At 38.4% G+C, this 26,498-nt stretch overlaps 1 protein-coding gene across 1 annotated transcript in view; it reads left to right on the top strand.

Moving 5' to 3' along the window:
• Positions 1–26,498, top strand: part of LOC135467291 (cytoskeleton-associated protein 5-like) — a 41,155-nt gene that overhangs the window by 4,634 nt on the left and 10,023 nt on the right. Inside the window, 36 exon segments of the mRNA XM_064745059.1 lie at positions 2,925–3,051; positions 3,454–3,533; positions 3,821–3,992; positions 4,409–4,550; positions 4,903–5,000; positions 5,550–5,663; positions 6,252–6,356; positions 6,849–6,938; positions 7,434–7,598; positions 8,081–8,209; positions 8,441–8,599; positions 8,911–8,955; positions 9,343–9,411; positions 9,901–10,011; positions 10,446–10,554; positions 12,256–12,387; positions 12,390–12,439; positions 12,950–13,041; positions 13,295–13,352; positions 13,698–13,823; positions 14,356–14,495; positions 14,785–14,959; positions 15,412–15,525; positions 15,980–16,108; positions 17,413–17,607; positions 17,828–18,058; positions 18,947–19,054; positions 19,332–19,481; positions 20,221–20,424; positions 20,658–20,793; positions 21,802–21,995; positions 22,545–22,693; positions 23,272–23,439; positions 24,084–24,213; positions 24,568–24,747; positions 25,434–25,621. Coding sequence (XP_064601129.1) covers positions 2,925–3,051; positions 3,454–3,533; positions 3,821–3,992; positions 4,409–4,550; positions 4,903–5,000; positions 5,550–5,663; positions 6,252–6,356; positions 6,849–6,938; positions 7,434–7,598; positions 8,081–8,209; positions 8,441–8,599; positions 8,911–8,955; positions 9,343–9,411; positions 9,901–10,011; positions 10,446–10,554; positions 12,256–12,387; positions 12,390–12,439; positions 12,950–13,041; positions 13,295–13,352; positions 13,698–13,823; positions 14,356–14,495; positions 14,785–14,959; positions 15,412–15,525; positions 15,980–16,108; positions 17,413–17,607; positions 17,828–18,058; positions 18,947–19,054; positions 19,332–19,481; positions 20,221–20,424; positions 20,658–20,793; positions 21,802–21,995; positions 22,545–22,693; positions 23,272–23,439; positions 24,084–24,213; positions 24,568–24,747; positions 25,434–25,621 — 4,764 coding nt within the window.

Raw genomic sequence — 26,498 nt, 5'->3', positions numbered from 1 at the left:
GAGAAGCGTAATGCTAGGAAATGATTATCCCCGGTTTGTAATGTGATACAAAATAGGGACCAATATTACCATGCTGCTACATGTATTAATGTGAACATTTTGAATGTTTATATTTTGATTTTAGAAGTTGTAAATTCAAAGTGTGCCATATTTTTTACATGAATAACTTGGCTACAACTGGACTTTCATGGTTTATAAACTAAGTATTCAAATGAGATTCCTCCCAGATCCGTGACTTGTGTAATTGAGACTGAATATAGAAAAGTTGAAGGTTCTCATCCCAAGCCAGAAATAAAACATTGTGATCCCGTGCATGTGGAAAAGTTTATAAAATATAACTGAAAATGATGAAAATTCTGAGAGCTTTTATATCTGTGAATGAAAGAAATCTGCCTGAAAAAGTAGCTTTTTATTGGTAAACCATCCTGTATTTGTTGAATTTACTTGTTAGTTTTAACACAACTGGATTAGTTTGGATGCCCAATAGTATTTGGAACCCAAGTGTTTCTAGATATGGTCCTGGTAATACATGTATAAGGGGAAAAGTTCCGATAAATCATATGAATAAGTAAGTGAACAGAATTATGTCTATCTTAATTAAGGTGAATAATTAGCCATGGCAGCTTTTAGCCAATGGGCCTTTGCCCCAAATGTTTAAACATGCACAAACTACAGTGGAATTTAGATGTACATGTATAAAATGTCTTTTGCACCAAACACTTCGGATCTAGCTTTGCCGAAAGGCATCAATATGTAAAACTGATGTACTGATCATGTACATGTATATCTGACCCAAGACCAAATGTGGATATATGTTTTTCATCATTATACTCCTAATACACTTTAAACAATTTCTCCCAGAAAAATCTCCTGTTGTGATGTTACAGTCTATGAAGTATATTTAAGTATTCATGCTTTCCACTGAACTCAAGACCTGACCAGTCTGTAGAACGTAAACAGACTGAACGTTATAAACTTACATGTACGATATAAACTTACATGTACGATATACAGTGTCAGCTTGTGCAGTATAAAAGGCCTCTGGCTGGTATATTAGCAAGACTTGTTGGCTTCTTGCCATTGTTAATTACACCATTAAGCTGAACGTGACATTGACATATGATACATGTACCCTGCTTATGATCCAATGTTTGGTTACTGAATAGTTTATTCTGAGCTATTATTTCTGCTGTATAGTGGTGGCAGTTATTATTTCTTTATTTTAAAATAATTGTCCATGTTGATTTAAGCCTGTCCTCTGTGTACAGTTTGATTTAAGTTTCTATAATATTATGTTCTGTTACATAAATTGTTATTTAGGAAATGCCAACCCTGTCCACTGGTCAGAGTGTTGTCTCAGTGGTCACTAAGTCTGCATAATTATACGTGTATATGTATGTATTCAGTCAGTTGGTTATGCTCAGTGTTGAATTCCTGAATTCAGTGTGTAATGTGTACATACATTGCACAATGCCCCTTAGCTGTTCAGTGCAGCCTCAGCGTCGCGCTGTTACCTTACAGTGTCTATATACACTACCAGGTTGACATTTAGAGAATTGCTGTGGTTGATATTTAGCTCTGCCTGACTAAAGCTGGGTAAGGCTATGCATAAATTAGTAGTCTCCACTTGACACAGGTGATAAGACCCAGTTGTGTACATACTCTTTTATACAGGACTTGCATGATACATGTAATACATGTTACATTGAGATCGTTCATGGGAAGGTCTGTCAGCAACCTGCGGATGGTCGTGGATTGCCCTTAGGCTCTGCCTGGTTTCCACCCACCAAAATGCTGGCTGCCGTCGTATAAGTGCAGTATTCTTGAGAACGGCATAAAACACTAATTAAATAAATAAATGATTGTTAGATTGATTCACAGTTTGCCTACTTTCTATGATGTAGTGGATAATGATGATAAATACAGGTAAATGATGTATTGTGGTGACAGGATTTACAAAAGCTATAAATACACCATGTACTAATTTATACGGAGAAGTACACTGTAAAAACAAAAAATGTGAACAGAATGAGGAGAGAAAAGTAAGGACACTTTACATGTATGTGTATAAGGAAAAGGGCTTTAGTTTTTCCATCATTTCCTGCTTATCCTCAGGACAATTTTTGTTGTACCTGTTTCGGGTCATAAACATGACCGTAGTCCTGAAATCCATCCAGATGATGAGATCAGGGCAAGAACTCATCTGAGAGTCAAGATCAGGATTTTGTTGTAATCTTTCTCCAGACATTAACAGGTTAATTGAAGTCTTGAAAAAACGCATGCTCTGCGTATTATTAGTGAAATGTTTAACACTGCTGAAGTGGTGTTTGCTGTGTAACCCGATACTCACCTATCTTTCTACATTGCATCATTTTTGTGTCTAGACAGCATTTATGTACCTTATGACATATGAGATGAAGTGATGTGTTGTAAAGCTAACAGTGTACATTAACAAGGACTCAAGACACCTGACCTTTTACCTATAATTTTATTACAGGGACATATAATGTTAATAACTGTAGGAGAGACCCAGTTCGCAACAGTGCAAAGTTTTGGGACTTGTAGATTTGACATATGTAGTAAATAAACAGACAAGCAATGATTCTAAATATACAATTGATATACTCTGTCTTATCTCATTTGTGGGGAAATACTATATTTTTTTATGGGCATGAAGGGAAGGCATCTAACAATATTCTTGTTCTCAATATTAAGGTTACTGGGCTGGAATTCTGTTCATGCTGGCTAAAAGGTATGTCATTTACATGTACTTGCTGAAGGTTGATGACCTTCTCTGGACACGCCCAGTTCCTTCACTAATCAACTTACTTGTCTACAATCTTCCAAGAAATATATGATTGTTAAATACCAATTGAATTAAAAAAAAAAAAAATGTTAACGAGATTTGTTTTACCTTATTTCAGAACTTGCAGTGAAGTTGTGAGTGGTGTCATAACAAAATGTTTGAACTCCAGTCGAACCAAGACGAGAGAAAAAGGCCTGGAGATTATCATGTTGTACATAGAAATAGACAAACCAGAGCCAGTTCAGGTGAGAATGTGTATCCAACTACTGTCAGTAAGTAAGAGATGTTTCCTTCAAGGTGTTCTTACTACAGAATACTGGCACTGACTTGATAGCCTTTCATATGCTTCTGCTCTGCAAATATACATACATCTATATGAAATGAACTTTGACTGTCCCCTCTCAATATCTCAGAAATTGGGGTAGAAAAGTCCCCAGACACGAACATATTTAGTTGGTTTCCTACCTTAGCCATAGTTTGTACATATCTGTCATTTGAGTGTCCAGTGCCCAGGTATTCTTTTGCCAGTGCAATGACACTCAACATTACATTATAGATAAGACATCTATATTTTTAAGGGACATCTATATTTTTTAAGGTACCTGTACATATATCTGATGTGTTTTCTGTGTAATTCTCCTATCCAGGAAGAGCTACTTAAGGGCCTGGAGAATAAACAGCCAAAGATAGTTACTGGGTGTGTCCAGGCTCTACGAGAGGCTTTAGCGTAAGTACATAGCCAGTGTTAAAACTTACCATTGAGAGCTATGGGAGGTTTTGTGGGAGAGGTAGTTAATATTTAGTGAGAGATTTGTAATGCCAGCCCATCATCTCCTTTCATATTGTATTGTTTTCATTATAGCTACAAGTGGTATCATAGCTAATCACATAGGTCTTACAGCAAGTAGTTAAGTATGGTTAAACTGTGCATTTTAGGAATTGAACTCAGCCAGCACCATGTAGATGAAACATTTTTTAGTACCACTAAAAAACATCATCTACATCTTGTTTCAGAGGATTTGGCACAAAAGTGATCAAAGTGAAACCAATCGTTAAGGTTCTGCCCAAGCTGCTCGAGGACAGGGACAAAAATGTGAGAGAGGAGACAAAGTTATTGATCATTGAAATCTACCGGTGGATCGGTGCTGCCATCAAGCCACAGATGACTCATTATAAACCAGTACAGGTCAGTCAGTAAAGTCAACTTGCAGCATTTGTTGATGGTTTCTCCTAAGTGACCCCATACTGTAAATTTACGCTATTCTCTGTAATTTTTCCACATGATAGGCACATCATTTAGCTGTATGATTTAATACCCTCTGTTATTGTTGATATATTTTTGTGTGAACAGTTATGAGAAAATACAGAATCAAACAGACATTCCAATTTAAGTACAGATATGTGTTAAGCTTGCTGTACTTGGAATTGAAAATTTATCTGCGAGGCCATCCATTTCAAACCCAGGGGCCACTTTCACAAAGCTTTGTAAATCCTATTTGTTTTGTAAAAGACTTTATCTAGGTTATAGCACAATACAGTTGCAGCATGATTTATTAGAAAGATTATGATGATTTGTGAAAGTGAGTCCATACATTGTCACAGGTTCAGGAGCTGGAGGCGGAGTTTGAGAAGCTGGGTAATGAGCGTGCTGTACAGACGAGGTTCATGAGGTCTCAGCAGGACCTGAGGGCCCAGATGGAGGAGAAGGCGGCCGCGGCCACCGCAGACGGAGCAGGGGATGCAGGTAAGCAACTAAAAAATAGCTGATTTTAATAAAACGGTTATTTCATGATCATCTGTTTTTAACATACTCCTACACTTTACCATTAACTGTAAAATCTCAAAAAAATGTCAGTTTTTGGTGTGGTACATGTAGTACTTCATTGCTTCTTCATTGGCTCTAACATTTCTTTTGGGGGGGTGGGGGGCTAAATCTACTTGAAATTAAAACTCATATTAGTGTTGTAATGTTTTCCAAATAGGTTTGATTCTTAATACATGAAGAGAGCACCATTGTTTTTGTAGAAGAAGGGTGTTTTTTTCCTTTGCGAAAACTAGAGAAAAGGCCTTTATTATGGTCTTGTGCTGTTGTATAGATGGAGGATCAGCACCTGTAGAAGATGTGGACCCCTATGAACTGATGGACCCTGTGGATATTCTGTCCTTACTGCCCAAGGATTTCTATGAAAAAATTGTGAGTTTTGGGAATAAACCAAAATAAACCAAGCGTGCATCAGTAAACATACATGTGGAATGGGTTTTACAACAAAAATTTATTTATTTATTTATTTATTTGATTGGTATTTTACACCGTACTTCAGAATATCTCACTACATGACAGCGGACAGCATTATGGTGGGGAGAAACTAGACAGAGCCCGAGGAAACCTCCGACCATCCGCTGACTGCTTGCAGACCTTCCCACATACAGACCATAAAAATACATTGCAATCTGTACTCATTGCTGTAACATTGGAGATCTATTAACAGCCCAGTATTCAGTACAGTTTTGTGTATTTTTGTATGTCTTTGGGTGGAAACTTTGCAACCACTACTTGACTTATGAATCCAGAGATAAATATGTAGACAAAATATTGATTTACTAAATAAATTTTATGCATGGTTTTAATGTCTGGTTGGGTTTAATATGCTATTGCATGTAGCTTCTAGCCAGTGGGATGAATCCAGTGTGTATGTCAAAGTTACATTTGTCAAATGATTGTTTTTTTCTGTACATACTTCAGGAGGCCAAAAAATGGCAGGAAAGGCGAGAAGCATTGGAAGCTCTGCAGAAGTTAGCAGAGACCCCGAAGCTACAAAATGGAGACTACAGTACATTAGTCAGAGCTGTGCTAAAGGTAAAGGGAACAAAACCTTGAATTGGCTGACTCCCAAAAAAAGATTATAATCAATCATGTTGCCAGAATGTTAAATCATTGAGTTTACGAGTTCGTTTTGAGATTCTACTTGTCCGCCAAAATTTGAATAATTCTCGCAAGAGTCTTAATCCAGACTAGAGTGTACACAAAGAGATAGGATCACAGATAACATCTTATAGTGGATATATTGAATATCTTCTTTGTCTAGAAAAACACCTACATGTGGTATTTGTAAAGAACAGCTGAAATCTGATTCTGTAGCTTATTGGTTTCTACCGATGTAAGAAAAATCCCTAATGTTTCTTGTATAACTGCATGTATAGCTTGAAAGATATCCTACAGACGTGATATGGTACATGTGAAGAATTCTTAAGTATGGAATTAAACAAGAATCGATTAAGTACTGTATTTTTCCCAAAACATTTTCCCTGTAAAGTTGCATTTTATTTGGCAAATAAAGTTTATAAAATATTACTTTTGGTGCGGAAGCTCCTGCTGCCTTGTAATCAAACTTCAAACTTTTTAGGTCAAATACAGTAAAAATGTGTAATTATTTTTCTGTCTCAGGTTATTGCCAAGGACACCAATGTAATGCTTGTCACAATAGCAGCCAAATGCCTGGCTGGTCTTGCTTCTGGCTTACGAAAACGATTCTCTCAGTTTGCCACCAGTGTAAGTACAGGTAGCCCTTCACTTGTTAAATGTTTGTTTTACATATTAATCCACATTTCTAACTTAATACCTAAGAAAATCTGTGGATCCAAATCTCACAAAAATTGAATGCTTTTCATTGTAATAGTGTAAGTATTAATTAATGTTGAATTTAAAGTATGGTAAATCTTCAACATTTCAATGACGAAGAATTTTTTTAGTGGAAATTATGGATACAATTATTATGAAAATGATGCTAATAATGAATTTTTTGTGTCATTAAAGATGCAAGCTTTATAAAACTCTGCAATTACGTGTATTTCTGTACTCCCTATAGTTCTATAAGAATGTTTCAAAATATTGGTTTTAGAGGTGGTTGAAGAGTTAGGGTATATAATTTGTTTAAATAACTTACAACATATATATTTATTTTCTTGGTTAAACTGTACTGAATCTAGGTAATTTTTATTATATTTGGTCACCAGTGAAGAGAGGATATGTTGTTATTTACAGAGTATACAAACAATCTTAGAAAAATTCAAGGAGAAGAAGGCCACAGTTGTAGCCGCACTACGAGAAGCAATAGATGCTTGTTATGGGTCGGTAAGTGGAGAAAATTACTTTTTGCATTTCTTGTCATGTAAAAGAAACTATACAGGAGAATTTTTAGTGACGTGTGTATATGGTTATATAATGAAGCAGCTTTCCATGCTGCGGACTTGTATAGTGAAATATTTGAAGATGAATTAGGCTAGAAACTAGCACCTCTGTGTGATATGAGCGATGATAGCATAATGCCATGAGAACTTGTACATATTCAACCTCAGGGTGGACCTTTTTCCCAACTGTCATTCAAGAACATGCACATGACCAATCATAATCAGTATTGTTGCAAGTAGGTCAGCTGGAAGTCTTACACATTGGTAACATATGCTAAATCGTTGAGTGACATCATGACTTCACAATTGCTTTTGACAAAACTGGAATAAAAAGTAAAATCCATTTTGCACGAACTTTACAGAGGAGCCATAACACCATAAGAATATGAAAAGCTGTATCGCCATGAAATTTTATATAGTGTGTTTCTTCTATTTGTAGACAACACTGGAGCCTATCTGTGAAGACATCCTGGAAGCTTTGGAAAATAAGAACCCAGCCATCAAAGCAGAGACCTCACTGTTTTTGTCTCGCTGCTTTGCCAAGGCAACCACAGCTACACTTCCAAAAAAACTACTGAAAGCTTTTTGTGGAGAGCTTTGTAAGGTACAGAGATTTATGTATACTGCGCAATAACGTGATTATGTTAATAGTTGTGATGATGTTTCCTCTGAGAGTGGTTCTTTGGAATTATTTATAAATTTTTGAGACCTACAAATCACCAGCACCTAGGTTTTCTATGAGCACGACTTAAAACGTTTGTGCTGGAAATGTATGACTTCCATGAAGCGGCAGGCTTTCTTTGGTGACAAGGGTAAAAATCAGCAGGCGAATACATGCGCTTGTGTCTTCACATACATGTATTACAGCAGGTTGTGCTTGCTTTATCAGGTCTTACATGGGAAGGTCTGCCAGCCACCTGCGGATGGTCGTGGCTTTTCTCTGGGGTCTGCTTTGTTTCCTCCCACCATCATGCTGGCAGCTATGGTATAAGTGAAAAATTCTTGAACAGGACAAAACACCAGTCAAGTAAACAAATTAATAAATGTTGCAACATGTAAGATCTAATCAAACTGTTTTATTTGTAGAAAATTAACGACACTGCACCAGAAGTAAGAGAGGCGGCCTACGCAGCATTAGGTACAGCCATGAAGGTAGTGGGAGAGAAACCCCTGACCCCATTCCTGGCAGATGTGGACGGTATTAAACTTGGAAAGGTGAGGATTACCATATGCCCATATGTGCATTCACAAAACCAGTTCAGCAGGGCTCTCACTGGCCCAAACAGCTAAAGTACTGACTCTGTGCAACATTCCTATGAACTTTGAGGTAGCATTGAGAAAAGTTTTTTAGTAGGACATTGGACACCGATGAAATAAATAAATGAAATAAGAGTTCAGTACATGCGTCCAAACCTCCCATACTCGTGATTTTATTATGCGTTTCAGATAAAGGAACAGTGTGAGAGTGCAGTACTTCTGAATGCTCGGGGAGAACCGCGAGGTGGTGCAGCTGCTGCTCCGGCTGCTAAACCTGCTGCACCTGCAAAGGAACCACCCCAAGCCAAAGCTGTTCAAAGGCCAGCATCGAGATCCACTTCTGCAAAGGTAAAACCTTTGTGTTAAAAATCTGGGCCTCGGATGATTAACTAAAATGAAAAGCTCTATCATTATGACATCAAGTTCATTAAATTGCTTAAGTCGGAATGTTTTTTTTTTTTGTTTTTTTTGTTTAACATGGAGTTTTTAAAAAAAAATAGTCACACTCTACATAAGTATAGAATATTGTTGCTTAAGGGGAAAAAAAACTTAAGAACTTTCGAGAAACCGGGCCCAGCTCTGCTTGACATTCAGAATTTTCGTATACATGTAAACTGCTGATCATGTTTCACACTGACTTGGTCACCTTTCTCTTTCAGCCTGGGGGCCAGAAACCTGCAAACAGTAAACCTGGTGCAGCAGGCGTAAGTTTTTGACAATGTTGATTATGGTGAAGTGTTTCTGCATACCTTGTGGATTGATTTACAATGGACTATATGACTCGAGTCTTCTGAAGCTTTGTGGGTTGTTCTGTGATGTGCCTACCTTTACATCCACACCCACCATTTTGTTCATGGGCCATGATTGAGTTGCAGGTTTGCAAAATGTCAATGGCTGTTGAATTCGGCACTGTTGCATTTGACATGTTTACCCATCACAACAAGTGCCATTCATTGGCAGATTTTTTCTGATTGAATGACTTGAAATCAAATCATGATGGTTACTTGGGAGGTGATGGCTTACATGCACACTGGATTAACATAATGATATAACAAAATAAATACATGTTCTGCCATAATCTTATGTTTCAGGCTGCAAAGAAAAAGGGCAAAAAAGATAAAAAGAACACTGGAGAAGAAGTACAGGAAAACATTTTAGCTGTAAGTATGGAGAAAAAATAGGCTTGGAAATAATTTAAGATTTATAAAACAATATCTCTCCTGTTGGGAATGAAGTTTGGATTGGGATTTTTTTTCTATATAATACATTCAAGCAATACTTGTACATCTGTATTTTGCATGGCTGCAGAAATGTTCATATATCTCAGTTTTACACATATAGATCAAACAAAAATTCCCCACAATGTGATGGAAATATTGTTATATTAAATATAATAAATATGTACATATAGATATATTATTGAGGCATAATCAAGAATAAATAATTACTTTTAATTAACTCACGTCTGTTTCATTTGAGTGTGTAGATGGGTCAGCTTTACAATGAGGTGTCAAAGATTTGACATCCATTGTAGGTAATGTGAGATGAAAGTCGTTTTAAAGTGTGCTTGTTTCTTACTGCACTTTGTTGTTCCACTATTTGAACTAAATGTAAGAGTGTTATAAGTCTGTGTGCTATGTGCTGTGCAGGATGAGGTGGTAGAGGACAAAGCAGCTGCTCTGTTACCTGCTGAGACCATCACACAACTCGTCAGCAATAACTGGAAGGAGAGACTGGCTGCCGTGGAGAAATTCACACAGGTTTGTACTTCCCCATCGAACCATAATGTTTCAGAAGTATCTTTCTGCCACAGTACTCGTGTGGTAGTCAGCTAACAATTTGAAATTAAGCAGTCATTATTATCGATATTCTAGGGCTTTGTTCTTTCATTGTCAGGATAAAAAATCATGAGTATAAGATAACAAAATGCATATGCAGTGAGTGTTTGTGTTTAGCAATGTTCAAGGAAGCAATAAATGACCTTGATAGCCGAGAAAAGTTTAATAGGAAATTCAAACCACATGAATGTATCATGCAGTTAGCTTGCATTCTGGTTATATACATGAGGCTGTTGAAACACATGGGGTTGAACTCACTTTGTACGTTACCTGTGTAGTTTGTATAAGTGTGTGGCTGCTTTCGTAATTTTTGGTTTCAGAAAGTTGGGTATAGATTTATGTTGTTGTGATTTCAGGTTGTGAAGGGAATGAGTCGGGATGAGATTCCTGCACAGGTGTTTGTCCGTACAGTCTGTAAAAAACCTGGACTCAAGGACACCAATTTCCAGGTGAACACTTCATATTGTGATTTTCCCCCTCATTTGTTTTCATAGTCGACACACTGTGCTGCGCATTGTAAGCTGTAGTTTTCTGATTCGAAGCTTTCAGCAGGAATATAGACCATATGACTTTGTGTTTAGGCTCGGGTTGAGTGATGCTGTAGCATTGTTAGTGTATATTGTACAGGTGGAGCTTATGCCATACCTGAGCGTCGACGTCGACGTCCAGTAATAAAGAAAATAATGTTAAACAAAATGTTAAGGGTGTTATCTCAAAAAGGACTACAGGTATTGAGCTCAGGGTTTGCACACATGTAGAGCTTAAAAGCTTGAGGGGGATTTCATTGTTGATTGGATGTGTGCATATTAAGTACCATAAATTACTGAATTCATGAGTGTGTTATGTATAAGAATCAATGTTAAACAGAGAGTTAGGGGTGGTTTCTCATAAAGTACTACATGCATGAGCTCAGGGTTTGCACACATATAGACCAGAATAGACCATGAATACCACAAGGGTGCTATTCCATTGTTGATTTCATTGTGTACATATTAAGTGCCTTAAATTACTGAATTTCTGACTTGGTGAATTATGTATTAGAATCAGCGTTAAAGAAAGTGTTAGGGTGGTATATCAAAAAGTTCTGCATGTATTGAGCTCAGGGTTTGTGCACAGTATTTTCTTGGGGGATATTCATCATTGATTGAGTTTGTGCATATTAAATACTGTCCAATTACTCTGACTCTTCGTACAAAAATTGTATTATATATTTACCTAGCTCTACGTATGTGTATTATACGCTTCTGTTACTCTGTATGTATCCCTATTATCAGACCTGTAAGTGAGCTCTGGCCTGTGGCTGTGAATATTAATAAACCGATAAACCAGTTAATAATGTATCTTAAAACGTATTGTATGTATTGACAGGAAGTGTTACATGCATTTAAATCAAATGACACAACGGGTATTACCGGCCCTGATAGCACAGTTGGTAGAGCATCCATTCGGGAGCAGTAGATCCAGGGTCAATCCTGGCGGTGGAGTCATACCTAAGATTTTAACGCTTGGTGTCAGCATGAAGGCGATAGTGCAACAACTGGTTTGACCCGTATCAGTATAATGGCTCGGGCGGTGTGGCTTACTTGCCTTCGTCTCAGTGAAGCAGCACTAGATAAAAGAGCGGTGGAAATCTGTCCTGAAACAAGGAGGCACATCACATGCATTCTAAGGATTCCTTCGTCGTCATATGAAAAATTGTTAAGTACAATGTAAACCCCAAGCACTCACTCACTCACAAGGGGTATTTCCATCGCTGATGCTCTGCAAGGGTAAACTACCAAATTCACAATTTAAGTTCTTAATGCATTGAGTCATGTGTCTCATACAGGCGTGCTCTTTGGTAGCCTTGCCACCAGTTTCTAAATTCAAAATATTTTAATGTTGTAGGTTTCCATGGTTAAGTGAGTCTATCCTAGGAATTTGCTGGATTCCATTCAAATCAAAATCTTCCCATTTAGCACACATAAATCAGTGGATAGTGTCTGTTAGACTTTATGTATGATTTACAAGTATATATTTTTTAAAATTTGATTGTTGTATTGGATTCATGAATTTTTGCAACATGTGCATGGTATGGTAAGACGTACCTGTTTGTTGCATAAGCATAATCATTTACCTGTTCAGTTGCCATTAACTTTAATATTGTGACTCTGTGTGATGCTGCAGGTGTTAAAGTGAGGCTAGAGTTGGTTGCCTTCCTGGCTAAGAACTCGGCCTTCTCCAAACGCTGTGCCTCTTTCTGCCTGGCAGAGTTAGTGGATAAGGCAGGGGATGTGAAGAATGGAAAGGTAGCTCAGGAGCCCTCAGTTGTATAGCAGAGGTTACATCACTGGAATTTGTGGCTGCTGAGGTAAGCCACATTCAGAATTAGAGTGAAATTGTCGCAGATGCTGTTTACAGAAATAAATTTGCATCATGACACTTTAAATAATGAATGTTTGTACATTTTTAATTTTTTGGGCAAAACTGTTTCAAGTTAGCAAGGGGTCTTTAAAATACAAGACGTGCTTGGCAGACAAAAGTTAAAATTTTATTCTTTGTGGATCTTCACAAGGAACAGTGAATGCCAACAAATGATTTATTTATACGTTTTCATTGGTGTTTTACGCCATACTCCAGAACTTATACAAAGGCAGCCAGCATTATGGTGGGAGGAAATCGGACAGAACCTGGGGGAAACCCACAGCCATCAGAGGTTGCTGTCAGACTTTCCCACGTACAACCTGAGAGCAACCAAGAAGTAATCAGTGTCATTCCTAGAGAACTTGTCATGATATAAACTCATAGTTGACATTATGTTGAATTAACCACTTACCTTCATTTAGTTTTTACCTCCAGTATAATTTCCTCCTTTCCACAGGTGATCCATCTAGCGTTTGAGCAGAAGAACCCCAAGAATCAGGCTGAATGCCTCAACTGGCTTGCCACAGCAGTCAAGGAGTTCGGATTCAAGTAAGAATGGAAAATGTATTAAAAAGAAAGTACATAAAATAGTAATACATTGTTGTTCAGATTATAATGTTGATGTAATTGATTCATGACCATGGTAGATCTGTGTTTATAATATCTGAGCTTCTCTACAGCTAACGATGAATAAACACAGATTTAAACAAAACAGTTTTTACTGATCGTTACATGCAAATTTTCCCATAGTCCAGATTTTGTTAGTTTGTACATGTTTTGATATGTTTTTCTGTTCTTACAGAATTTCAGTGAAACCCATGATAGAAAACATAAAGAAAGCCTTTGGAGCAACAAATCCTGTGAGTTTTACCTGTATATTACGCACATGTCTCAGGGTACAATAGGTAATAATTGATAATAATTCCTTGTTGTGGAGATATTTCATATTCAGTTATACATGTATATGTGTGTCATGAAGTCTCTACAAACCATACACGTGTATTTCCTGCTTAATCAGCCTTCTGTATGTAGTCTTCTTCATGTCATTGATATGGAATGTTTAATAAAATCTCATACCCATCAATCATTAGAATGCAGTGCTAAGTTTGATCTTAAATGTCAGGTATACGTTGATTTTTGCGTAGTGAGCACACTTATAAGGCTGTATGCATGTTACACTGACTATGAGGACTTTGTGTCCACAGGCGGTAAGAGCAGCGGCCTTGAACCTGCTATCCACCCTCTACCTGTACATGGGAGCCACCCTCAGGGTCTTCTTTGACGGGGAGAAGGCAGCTCTTCTACAACAGATTGATGCAGAATTTGAGAAGGTGAGTGTTACAGTGGGAATCATTGTGTTAGCCTCTTCACAATAGGGTTGCCTTTTTGCTTCTCGCTGTACATGGCTCCAGCTTTCATGTCATTAATTCTCTGTATGCTAATGTTCTGCATGGTTTTATTTTCACCAGCCTGGTCTACTGGTGTCAATTTAATTTTTTATGCATGTGAGACGTTAACCTACATTTAATCATTTTTCTTTTTCTTTTTTTTTTTTCTTTTTTTGCATGTGCCACAGCCTTGAGAATGAATTGTAAATCCGAAAGTGTCTTTGATGTCAATTTTGCTAGTGTAGTTCTTGGTTTGGTTTACCACGACAGAATCTACAGAAGTATGAATGCCATGATTTGTCATCTATTGTCACATTAGAGAACAGTGGTAAAATAGCCTTTGATCTGCTTCTCTAGCTGTTATGGTGAATCAGCTTGTCCTCCTCTTCATAAGCAATCTGCATATTACTACGATCTGTAATATTTTGTGACAGTAGACGTTGATCATAAAGGAACTGTTTATATCCTTCTGCAGCTGAAGGGAGAGAGACCACCGGAGCCTATTCGGGGCCTGACCCCTAAAGGAGGAGATGGGGGTGCTGAGGAGGAAGAGGAGGAGGAAGAGGAGCAGGAGGCCCCCAGTATGGCAGATCTCATCCCCAGGACAGACATTAGGTACATGTACATCCAACCTGGCCAGATGCAATGTCAATGTGTTTGTTAGCGATGATAGGGCGTCATAGGTGTTCCACTACTGGCAGATACATTGTCTAAGTGAGGTGAGGCCATGGTTGATGTCCCTCTCATTAATTTGTTGAGCTACATGTGTGCTGCACCTTTGACACTTGCCACTAATATGGGCAAGCACCACGGTATACAATGTTACTGGTGGAGAACCAACCTTAAAATAACAATCAAATAAATACACCCCTGTACATGTATGTTACTTGTTGTGTTGGCTTAGTGATAAGATCACAGAGGAGCTGCTGACAGAGATGAGTGACAAGGCCTGGAAGATCCGAGCCGAGGGGCTACAGAAGGTGGTCTCCATCCTCAATGAGGCCAAGTTTGTGTCAGCTAACATTGGGCAGTTACCTGAGGCGCTGAAAACCAGGCTGGGTGACTCCAACAAAATACTGGTGAGGAACACAGACAAAACACTAACGCCTACTGAACAAGTGTGCTTATCTAAGGATCATTCTAAATACCATTTTTCTAGTATGAAAAAAACATTGCTTAAAATTGAAATGAAAGAGTAAATGTGAGGAAGTGCACAAGCTATTGGTGGTTTCTTCAAATGTTATCATACTGTAAGTAACATTAAACTTCATACATGGCTACGTTTGCTCATTTTGGCTTGTTCTGAGAGTTCTGTTGAGCTTGGAAAGGTATTGTGAAGTTTGTTTGGAAGGTAGGAAGATATTCTAATGACAGAATGTAAGTTTCTGCACCAAAATGACACCAGTATTGACATTTATTCTCTTCAAAAAATGTACTTTATATTATAGGCTATTTACAGTATATCTTAATTTTGATTGTTCTTTTTAGTTGAAATTAAAAAACGTGGTTCTTTTGTCTTTGACACTGTCAGGTGAACACGACCCTGGGCATCTGTCAGAGCCTTGGCACAGCTCTAGGACCCCACTGTAAGGGCCACATCAGGGTGGTGGGGCCAGGGATGGTCACCTGTATGGGAGACAGCAAGGTAATGGACAGCAGGATTGGAGCAAGCTTGATTTAGACATAGACAGTGTAGAATTGTTTTGTGTCTGACATAAAATTCTAGTTTTGTTTAGAGAATGATATGGATTTTTATTTATATTATACTCATAAATAAATGTATACTTCAAAGCATTCATGAAAAGTAACCCTAAAAGAAAGGTTATGGTTAAGTTGGGAAAAGCCACAAAATTATGCCAAAATGTTTTGTTTGTTTTTAATCTTCAGTTTTAGGGCATATCTTATGTCTCAAAATTACCCCTCTACTTTTTGCATATATACTGTCTGTGGTCAGGGTTTCTCAGAAATAATGTGAATGGTCCCAGCCTAGTATCACTAGCTGTAGCTGTTGTGACTGTGTATGGGTTGATGTAATTGATGGTGATTTCTCACGGATTTCATTTGAAATGATTGCAATGCATGGCTTGTTTCCATTTTAGCCTCAGGTGCGTGCTGGTGCAGTCAATGCTATGAACATCTGGGCAGAAAACTCCACACTCCTGCCCTTCGTGGAAGCGGAGATTTTCAGCGATGCATTGAAGGTTGAAAATCCAGCGTTACGAGCAGAGGTTTGTGTCTTAAGATTAGAATGAAATGAAACCCCCTTCCATGATCTTAACCCACATTTATACAATGAAAAGCCTGGTGGAGCATCTGCTTCGAGAGCAGTAGATCCAGGATCGATCCTGTGTAGAGTCACATCTAAGACTTTAAAAGAGGAAGATGTAACTTCCTCACATGGTGTTCAGCATGAAGGGGATAGTGCAACGACTGGTTTACCCGCATCAGTATAATGGCTCGGGCTTGCCTTGGTAAGTCGTCTCACTGAAGCAGCACTAGATAAAAGAGTGGTGGAAATCCGTCCTGCGACAAGGAGGTACATTACATACACCTAAGGATTCCTTTGTCGTCATATGACTGAAAAATTGTTGAGTACGACATTAAACCCCAAGCACTCACTCACTTACAATGAAAAGCCTGGTCACATACATTATCAATGAATGTGGCCTGTTCTACCCTTGTTTAGTTTTGGCTTTATCAGAAAGTAACTCTGCTTCAAGTATCCTGAACGACTGGAAAAAAAACTAGATTTAAAAATAATGGAGAAAAAGAGCTGAGGGAATAGATGTGCTGATGGAATTTCTCAGATGTGCTGATGGAATTACTCAGATGTGCTGACGGAATTCCTCAGATGTGCTGACGGAATTCCTCAGATGTGCTGACGGAATTCCTCAGATGTGCTGACGGAGCAACATTTCATCGTTGACTCACTGTATGCATATGCAAGTACAACAAATTCCAAAATTCATTACTTAGTTACAATCATTGTTTAGCAAAAAGTTAGAGTGGTTACTGAGTGTATTGAGGTTTGTACTCAGGTTTGGCACACATGTTGTTCTCAACAACACAAGACGGATGTTCCATCGTTGATTTACTGTGTGCATATGAATTGCCATAAATTACAAAATTTAAAACTGAGTGTATTAAATCAATGTTAAACAAAATATTAGGGGTGGTATCTCAAAAGATACTGCCTGTATTTGACCTGAAGCTTTACGTTCATATAAAGCTCAGTGACACAAGGGGGATATTCCATTGTTGATGCACTTTGTGTATATTAATTACTGAATTAAATTCAGTGATTTATATGTTGAATTGAAGTTTTGCATCCTGGCATATGTCTCCTTCAGGTGAGCTCTTTGGTAGCCTTGCTTCTAAATCCAGTTAGAATCTAATCTCAAACTGAGTAGTATTACATTGTATTTTGAATGTTCTAGTATTACTATTGTCAAAATTATCCTGGGGTTGCTCTTAAGTCATTCACTGTTGAAACATGTCCTTCAGGAGAGCTGTGATGTGTGGTACGTTTCAGTTACTTGGCTGGCTGTCTGAGAAGTTGCCGCCCCACAAACAGTTACCTGTGGAGCTGAGGGCATGTGTGCCCCATGTGCTGGCATGCCTGGAGGACAGGAATGGAGAGGTGAGGAAGAAGGCTCAGGAGAGTCTGGTGCCATTCATGATTCACACTGGCTATGACAGCTTCCAGAAGGCCACCAGCAAGCTCAAGGTCAGTCAGCATGGTTTCTATTGGTCAAACTTAATAGGTATACCCCTTCTTACCACCATTGTTACAATCTGATTAGTTTTGGAAGAACATTACATATGTTTTTCTTTTCAATGAGATTTTACAGATTTTTTGTAATTTTTCTTGGATTTGAATGTGACTGAGCAGGTTTGAACTGAGTGAAATGTGGGAATTACCACTGCAACTTTTGATTTCATTGTAGCCTGCATCTAAAGACCAAATCATGGGTATAATAGAGAAAGCCCGTGCTAATGTCCCTGCCAAGCCATCAAAGAAAGCAGCTAGCAAACCTGCTCCCGTGGCAGCAGCCCCTCCCCCCAAACAGGAAGTGAGGGACGAGGATGATGAGGAAGTGGAGAGTATCAACAACCCTGTCAGTAAACCCTCGGGTGCATCCAAAGGCAAACCGAGGGGCAGTGTCTCAAAAACTAAGGTAAGACTAGCCCTATTAAGGTCCTAGATTAGATGCTGTCTCCTAAATGTTCTTCAGGGCTTATCAAAATGCGGCGTGATATATAGCACTCCACTCGCCAACATGGGAAATTTTTATTTGGCTTACTGGCTACATTGGCGACCTAAAAATGTAGGTCCACAGCCTTGGTATGTATGTATGGAGAAAGAGTTTGATGGCATGGGCACTTGCCTTGTGAACTAAAGGAGGTGAATGGTGCAAGTTTTTGGGCTAGCCCTATGTGCATACCACTCGCGAAGATTGTCCGAGAGGAAAAGAAGATTGTTCAAACTAACTCTTCTTATGGCTTTGGACATGTATAAGCTCAGAGCCACCTGGTGGACAGTACCTCGCGTGCATGTACATTTTGATTTGTGTGAAAAGTAAACATCTTTTCAAGGAAAGACAGTCTGGCTAGGTATTATACGCTCAGTGATAGCCTGGTTATACAAGACTGATAGCAAAAGCCAAATTCACACTCTGTCAAGTGGATTTTAATTTTTAATATTTATTTGGTATTTAGTTTCCGAAACCAGCATTTTATCTACTTGACAAGTTGGAGAGGGATTTTTTTTATAATTACCCACCAAGTGGTTTCAGTAAAGTAGTCAACAAAATTTTGCTCAAGAACAGGAGCTTTTTATGGATGACTGTCTTTTAATTATTTGTTTAAATGGCTGGCATATGAATTTCATTGTTCACATGAATTTTACATGTAAATGATGATCATTGTGTGTAAAATTGTCATCATTGTGTTTGGACCAGTGGGACCTTGACATTGGGGTCTTGGTAAGATAGACATGTAGTAGTCATGGTCAGTTTTACGGCTTTATTTGAGATTGAGAGAGGAATCTTTTGTTTTCCTGCCAGGCCCCACCCCCCAGCAGTAAAAAGAAGAAGGAGGAAGAAGATTCAACACCAGCCATTATCATCAATGTGTCAAAAGAGCAGAGGTATAAAGAGGAAAAGGCCCTAAAGGTGAATCAGCAATTGTATACTCCAGTCAAGCCATCAATTCAAAATTCTTTCAGTATTTATTTAATCTGGAAATGATTTGTTTGTTTTTTTTTTGCCATTTTTTTGTTTTATTCTCTTGTCTTCAAATTTGAAAAAACAAAATTATTGTCAGGTTACATCCAAGACATTGCTTATCATACTTTCTAGGCATTGTACAAAATTGCCTGTTTAATTCCAGTGCTTAAGAGAATCAGTGAGTTCAGTTTGTTTACACTTGTTCGATCGGTTTTGATTTTAGACTCTAAAGTGGAATTTCACAGAACCACGACTAGAGTTTGTCGAACAGCTCAAGTTGCAGATGGAGCGTAACTTTAACAGACCTCTGATGGCTCAACTATTCCACGCTGACTTCAAACAGCATATCAAGGCTATAGAGTCCCTGATGAAGGTGTGTTCTGTGTAGATAGCTACATGTGCATATAATTTTTGAAGAGCACTCTGAATATTTTTGTTCATTTCTCACACAGCTGACTTTTTTGTTGAGGAGTGGGGGAATGAATTTTTTTTTTTTTTTTTTTTTGATTGGTGTTTTACGCCGTACTCAAGAATATTTCTCTTATACGAAGGCAGCCAGCATTATGGTGGGTGGAAACCGGGCAGAGCCCGGGGGAAACCCACGACCATCCGCAGGTTGATGCAAGACCTTCCCACGTATGGCCGGAGAGGAAGCCAGCATGAGCTGGCCTTGAACTCACAGCGACTGCATTGGTGAGAGACTGCTGGGTCATTACGCTGCGCTAGCGCGCTAACCGACTGAGCCACGGAGGCCCCGTGAATTATTTTAGAAGAGTGGTATACGTGTATTGGTGTCTGGTTCAGTTGTCTTGAGCTGCTCAGATTTGAACTTAACATGGCCTCTAGTTTAGAATTTCAATTGAAATCATTTTATTCTGGATTCTGAAGTGATTGGGCTGTTTAAACTTATTTTACTGAATTTATGTTACCATGTACACTTTTTGTACCCTGAAAATGGTGAGCTGTTGGAATTCCCACAAGTTTTGTTTAAAGAAGATTGTTTGTTATATAGTGTTAGGCTCGTAAATTTTGATAATAAATATGACTTGGTTCTTATCGCAGTTGGGGTTTTATTGCAAATATGAGTAAATGTATTAACTTTGTTTGTACAGCTTCTTGAGACTGACATGGAAGCAACTGCAGCCAATCTGGACCTGCTGCTGCGCTGGATGACCTTAAGATTTTTTGACACAAACCCCAGCATGTTGAACAAAGGTCTAGAGTACCTGATCATCTTGTTCACAGCCCTGGCTGAGATGGACTACCGCATGACCGACTCAGAGGCTGGATCTTTTATACCCTACCTAGTCAATAAAGTAAGAGCATATTTCTGCACTGTTTACCGTCGAAATAGTGAAGTAGGATTTGATTTTGTCATTCCACATTTGAATTCTGTTCCCTGGTCTAACTCCTAGTATTGCCTCTTGAAAAGCAGATAAATAGTGCCACATGTTTTAGTGATGTTTCAGAGGTTTAGTTTGCTGGTCATTTTTTTTTAAGGCATTGAATATTGTGACCTTATCCTCCAGTGTTTTCTGTTTCTTCACAGGTAGGAGATCCTAAAGACAATGTCAGACGAGAAGTGAGGACGATTTTCAAACTGATCTGTAAAGTTTACCCAGCCAGCAAAATGTTCAGCTTTATCATAGATGGTCTTAAAGCCAAGAATGCCAAGTTACGAACAGGTACATGTAACATTGATCTCCTTGTTTTCTCTTCAGTTAAATGGGATCATCAGGAGTGTGTGAAGATCCTAATTCTTCAACTTTTCAACCAGCTTTGCGACCAGTATTTTGAAACATTTTGAGAGAGCTATGGGGTGTAGAGAACCAATTAGCAGAGTTTTGTGAAGCTTTTATCTGTGGTGATTCAAGCAAATCATTTTAGCATCATTTTGATAGTAATTGCATGCTTAAATTGCACTGAAAAATAGTGCTTTAATGGTTGAGAAGGTTTAAGATTTACAGTAGGCAGGTTTCTTTTAATTAAGAAGCTTCCCTGACTGTAGCCGTAAGAGTGGAGGTTTTACAGGTGCCTGTCTAAGGGCGATGTTTTATTCCAGCCATTCCAGTCTCCTCTACCTTATAAACCTGACCACTGATAAAAGTGAAAAATTCAGATAAATAAATCAGACATCATTTGTACAATGAAGATGTAACCAGTTTAACCAACAGCTTGAAAATAATAGACAAAATAATGTTTGTGGAATCACGCTTTGTTTCGAAAAGTTGTATATTTTGTAATAGTACAGTTTATAAGCAGTTTGGGACAGACTGTGGCTGACATTTTGTAGTTTCACATCACGTTTATCGGGCATGCCCAAGATTTCCTTCATCTCTGTTCTCAAGGCTTTGGTGGCAGTAAATGGTCAACAGCACTTATAGGGCCATTCAGGTCAACTTACATGAAGTTTGTTTCATATCATTTGCTTTTCACCAGTTTGACATGAATATTGATTTAGGTGAAGATGTATTGGAAAGTTTGTCATTTACATGCCAAAGGCCAGTGTTTTACACAACCATTTTACTTGTATAAAATGAAGTAAAATATTGTTGAATACTGCTTTAAACCCCAATGATAAATGAGCTGTCACCACGTACATGTTTTGATCAGCTTGAAAAAAGTTAGTATTCTACATGTAAGCTGAGTATACCACACTAAAACTATAGCTAGGCTTTGTTACTCCCTCTCAGAATGCCTAGAAGAGCTGGGATGTCTGATTGAGTATTACGGAGTGAATGTGTGTCAGCCGTCCCCAGCCCAGGCCCTGAAGCTCATCGCTCAGCAGATTGGGGACCGGGATAACTGTGTGAGGTCGGCTGCGCTTAACTCCCTTGTGTCAGCATACCATATCCTGGGGGAACAGATCTACAAATACATCGGACATGTAAGTAATTAGTTATTCTTGTTACACATTTCTAAAAAAGTGATTTCATGTCAATTAAGTATGTGCTCTTCATCTCAAAGCTTAAGAGCATGTGAAAGCTTTACTCAGAATATATTAATTTGTAGGATCTGACAGTCGGAACTTAATTTCCTTATGTACAATGCGAGTACAAGAGAGTGATTAATCACTGTCATGTCAAGTTTGATCATTTGTTCATCATGTGCAATGCAGCCCCTGTTAAGTTTTAAAGACATACATGTATAACTTACTGTACCTGGCCAACTGTTTTAATGTATATTGTAAAATGATGTCAGACAGGAATTGCTACGACAAATTATAACCTTGTGATTTTTATAAGAGTGTCACATTAACAGTGCACTGCAAAAATCTCAATTCTGTATGTTAATTGTGATTTGAATGTTTGTGATCCTTTTTTTTTTCAGGGCCCAACAATCAATTCCTGGTTCCTGAGGTTTTGATGTTTAAGACTTAGCCAATAATGAAAACATTTTAGTGTTGTGTTTACTCCTCTTTTCTTATTTTTTTCAGTTGAAAGATAAAGATCAGAGCTTACTGGAGGAGAGAATAAAGCGATCAGCCAAGAACAAACCTGCTCCAACCCCACAGCCCGCCTTGTCTTCAAAGAGTAACCGCGAGCGACCAAAGAGTGGGCCCCCTCCTGCTGACAAGGTGGACAGGTGAGAACAAGCTGGTCTCCAAACTCTCACCTTAATAATAGAAAATCTTGTTGTTTGCTAACAACAATTGCTTTGTACATTATATCTGTTGTCATATATAAATGATAGTGCGGTGTTTCTTGAAGAAGTAGTTCAAATGAGAAAACAATTCATGTGCATGCAGGACCACTTTCTTCTCTGGTATGCTTTCACGTAGTGCGACCGACCTTGATTAAAGTTAGGGAAATGAAGAAATGTGCTATGTAGTTTGGATAAGTAAAGACGTTTGTACTGTACCTTAGCTTAATTTTGTGCACAGATTATTTAAATGAAAAGGTATGCTTTTTAAAATTTAGATTCTGTTTTGGATACTTTGTCAATGCTTATAATACATTTGGCCTAGTGTTGTCTTTTCTTTTAAGGATAGATACTGAAATTGTGATCCTGGTTCAGTGAAGCAGCACTATGTGTCAGCATTGAAACTGAACCACTAGAAGGAGAAGCAGTTATGTAATGGGAATAATGTCAAAAGTAATGTCAAATCCCAAGGGAACAAGGCAGTTATGTTGATAACATAGATGTGGATTTTGCTGTTTCAGTGTGATGGCCCGAATCCCAAAGTCAGCCTCCAGTCAGAATGTCAGGAAGGGGCAGTTTTGTCTGGAGGTGGAGGAGGGGGACTTTCAGGCAGTGGAGGTGAATCTAGTGGACCTCGACGATGTTACCGATATTTTACAAGAAGATGTTGAACTGCCAAAAACAAACAGGTTTGTCTCGACTTGGCCTCACTCTGTGAAACTATAGTATGTATTAATCAGGCAATGTACCATTATACTCAACTGAAAGACAGTATTTATCTGAATGAAAGAACACTTTGTTTTGTCTGATGTTCAGTTTTTTTCAAATGACCCTTTTCTTTCTGCATTCTGATTGGTTCATCGACTTTCTAGGTCGTCTGAACAGTTTTTTTTGGTGAAGTTTGATTAATTTCAGAAAAATTCAAGTGTTGGCATCAAATGTATCACTTTAAGGCCCATTTTGTTTCTGAAAGTGCATTATTACAGGCCAAACTTGAGGCGAAATACAGTACATTATTGTAAGTGCTTTACATTGTACTGTCCACAGTGTGATAGGAGAGTGCACCATTTGTTGTTTGTTGGTGTGGATGAAAAATGTTATTGGTTAATTAAGGAAAATGGTTGATGAAACTCCTCACTTTTCATGATAGTCAAGGGATGTCATGGTTTGTTCTTCACATGTCACTGTGCTAACTTGACCATAAAATGTCATGATCTGCTTTTATGTGTAACATGATTTTGTATTGGCCATGATTTTGTATTGGCCATGATTTGTATTCAGTGTTCATGAACCTTGCATGTTTATCTCTATGATCTGATTTTGTTTGGTTCAGACCCCGACCTTGTTCACCATCTACAAATGCAGCTCTGGGAGTTTCAAATGATGCTGCCTCAGCCATTGGTCTAGTGATTTCACAGATTGCTAGTACAGACAATATGTCATCAATACAAGCCCTGGCACAGGTAATCTGTTGAGTGTGGTTTTTATGACTGATGTTCACACAAAATAACTTTAAAAGTGATGAGAACCAATTTGGCTTTTATAAAGTTAAACTGCTTTGTACATAAATGATGGTTTTATAACAGACTTGTGATGGTTTTATAATGGATTTGTGATGGTGATGGCTTTATACCAGGTTAATGATGGTTTTGGAAATGAAAAGGGATTTTGTAGGATTAGCAAGATTGATGGTGTTGTAAAAGGTTAGTGATGGTTTTGTTACAGACAAGTTGTGGTTCTAGATAGATGACTTTGCTCCATAATGAGTGACCACCAGATTATCAACTCACTAGAATTCAATATTTTTCACTTTTCAGATAGATGAAGTGTTAAAGGACAAGGAGAAACGAGAGCTGATGGTGAACCACATAGACAAACTGTTGCTGACGTTATCCATGCAGCTCAAGATGGTTTACTCCAAACACATGGCTGACGAGATGACACTCAAGGAGGATGTGATGAAACTCTACCGCTGCCTGCTGGGAACTGTTCTAGACGTAAGTTACTGCAGTCTAACCCATTCAACAAACCACCACAACCCTCGTACACAATAATAATAAAGTAATACTGCATTTCCTGAGGAAGGACAGTTTTCCTTGAGTCCATCATGCATACACACATGTTTACAAAAAGTTAGATGCACAAATTTTGAAAAATTTGATTGATTTAACACTCATAATTTTTGTCTGTTATATTAACCCAGTCTGGCTTTGCTGTCTCGCAGCAACTTCCAGGATTTTGACTCATGAATGTGACCCATGGTCCATTCCGGTTTCACTGTTTTTGCTGTGACATATACATATAGCCTTGACATATAGCAGTGGCTTACTCTAGACATCTTTCTTCTACCTGTAAGACTGATGGCACCAAAGAAGTAAAAAAAAATTTGGGAGTACATTGTTAAACACCAAATACATAAATAATTGTCCACAGTGGTAGATGAGCATGACCTATTATGTTCATAAACAAAATAACAAGTAAATAAATAGGTGAGGAGGCAAATGTAACATGACAGTGTTTAGAGTCCCATTTAAGATATTGGAGGCAAATGAGCAAGCCACATACATATGCTGCTGCCAAGTAATTGAGTTGAAGTGATACAACTCACCTGCACTCAAAAATTATTACTGCAAAAAATCATTTATTTATTTGAGTAAGTTTCCATTATTATTTTGTTCATAAGGTCTTTCAACACAAGAATCTAGCAAGACAAGCTTCGAAGGACATCCTCAAAGACCTGTTAAGTAACTTAGTGCTCAACCTACTCGACTCCAGATTAGAGGATCTGACTGATGGTACACAGGTGATCAGGACTGTCAATGTGACAATCATCAAGATGGTGGGCAAAGCTGATCCTACCACAATCATAGGGTAAGTTATGTGTATGTCAAGTGATCAGGGCTGTCAGTGTGACAGTCATCAAGACAGTGGGCAAAGCTGCTCCTACCACAATCATAGGGTAAGTTATGTGTATGTCAAGTGATCAGGGCTGTCAGTGTGACAGTCATCAAGACAGTGGGCAAAGCTGCTCCTACCACAATCATTGGGTAAGTCATGTGTATGTCAAGTGATCAGGACTGTCAATGTGACAATCATCAAGATGGTGGGCAAAGCTGATCCTACCACAATCATTAGGGTAAGTTATGTGTATGTCAAGTGATCAGGGCTGTCAATGTGACAGTCATCAAGATGGTGGGCAAAGTTGATCCTACCACAATCATTGGGTAAGTCATGTGTATGTCAAGTGATCAGGACTGTCAGTGTGACAGTCATCAAGACGGTGGGCAAAGCTGCTCCTACCACAATCATTGGGTAAGTCATGTGTATGTCAGGTGATCAGGACTGTCAGTGTGACAATCATCAAGATGGTGGGCAAAGCTGATCCTACCACAATCATAGGGTAAGTCATGTGTATGTCAAGTGATCAGGACTGTCAATGTGACAGTCATCAAGACGGTGGGCAAAGTTGATCCTACCACAATCATAGGGTAAGTCATGTGTATGTCAAGTGATCAGGGCTGTCAGTGTGACAGTCATCAAGACGGTGGGCAAAGTTGATCCTACCACAATCATAGGGTAAGTCATGTGTATGTCAAGTGATCAGGACTGACAATGTGACAATCATCAAGATGGTGGGCAAAGTTGATCCTACCACAATCATTGGGTAAGTCATGTGTATGTCAAGTGATCAGGAATGTCAGTGTGACAATCATCAAGATGGTGGGCAAAGTTGATCCTACCACAATCA

This window comes from Liolophura sinensis, chromosome 6 (assembly GCF_032854445.1).
Source record: "Liolophura sinensis isolate JHLJ2023 chromosome 6, CUHK_Ljap_v2, whole genome shotgun sequence".
NCBI classification, from domain to species: domain Eukaryota; kingdom Metazoa; phylum Mollusca; class Polyplacophora; order Chitonida; family Chitonidae; genus Liolophura; species Liolophura sinensis.
Note: the sequence above shows the minus strand (reverse complement) of the source record. Positions and strands in the feature narration are given on the sequence as shown.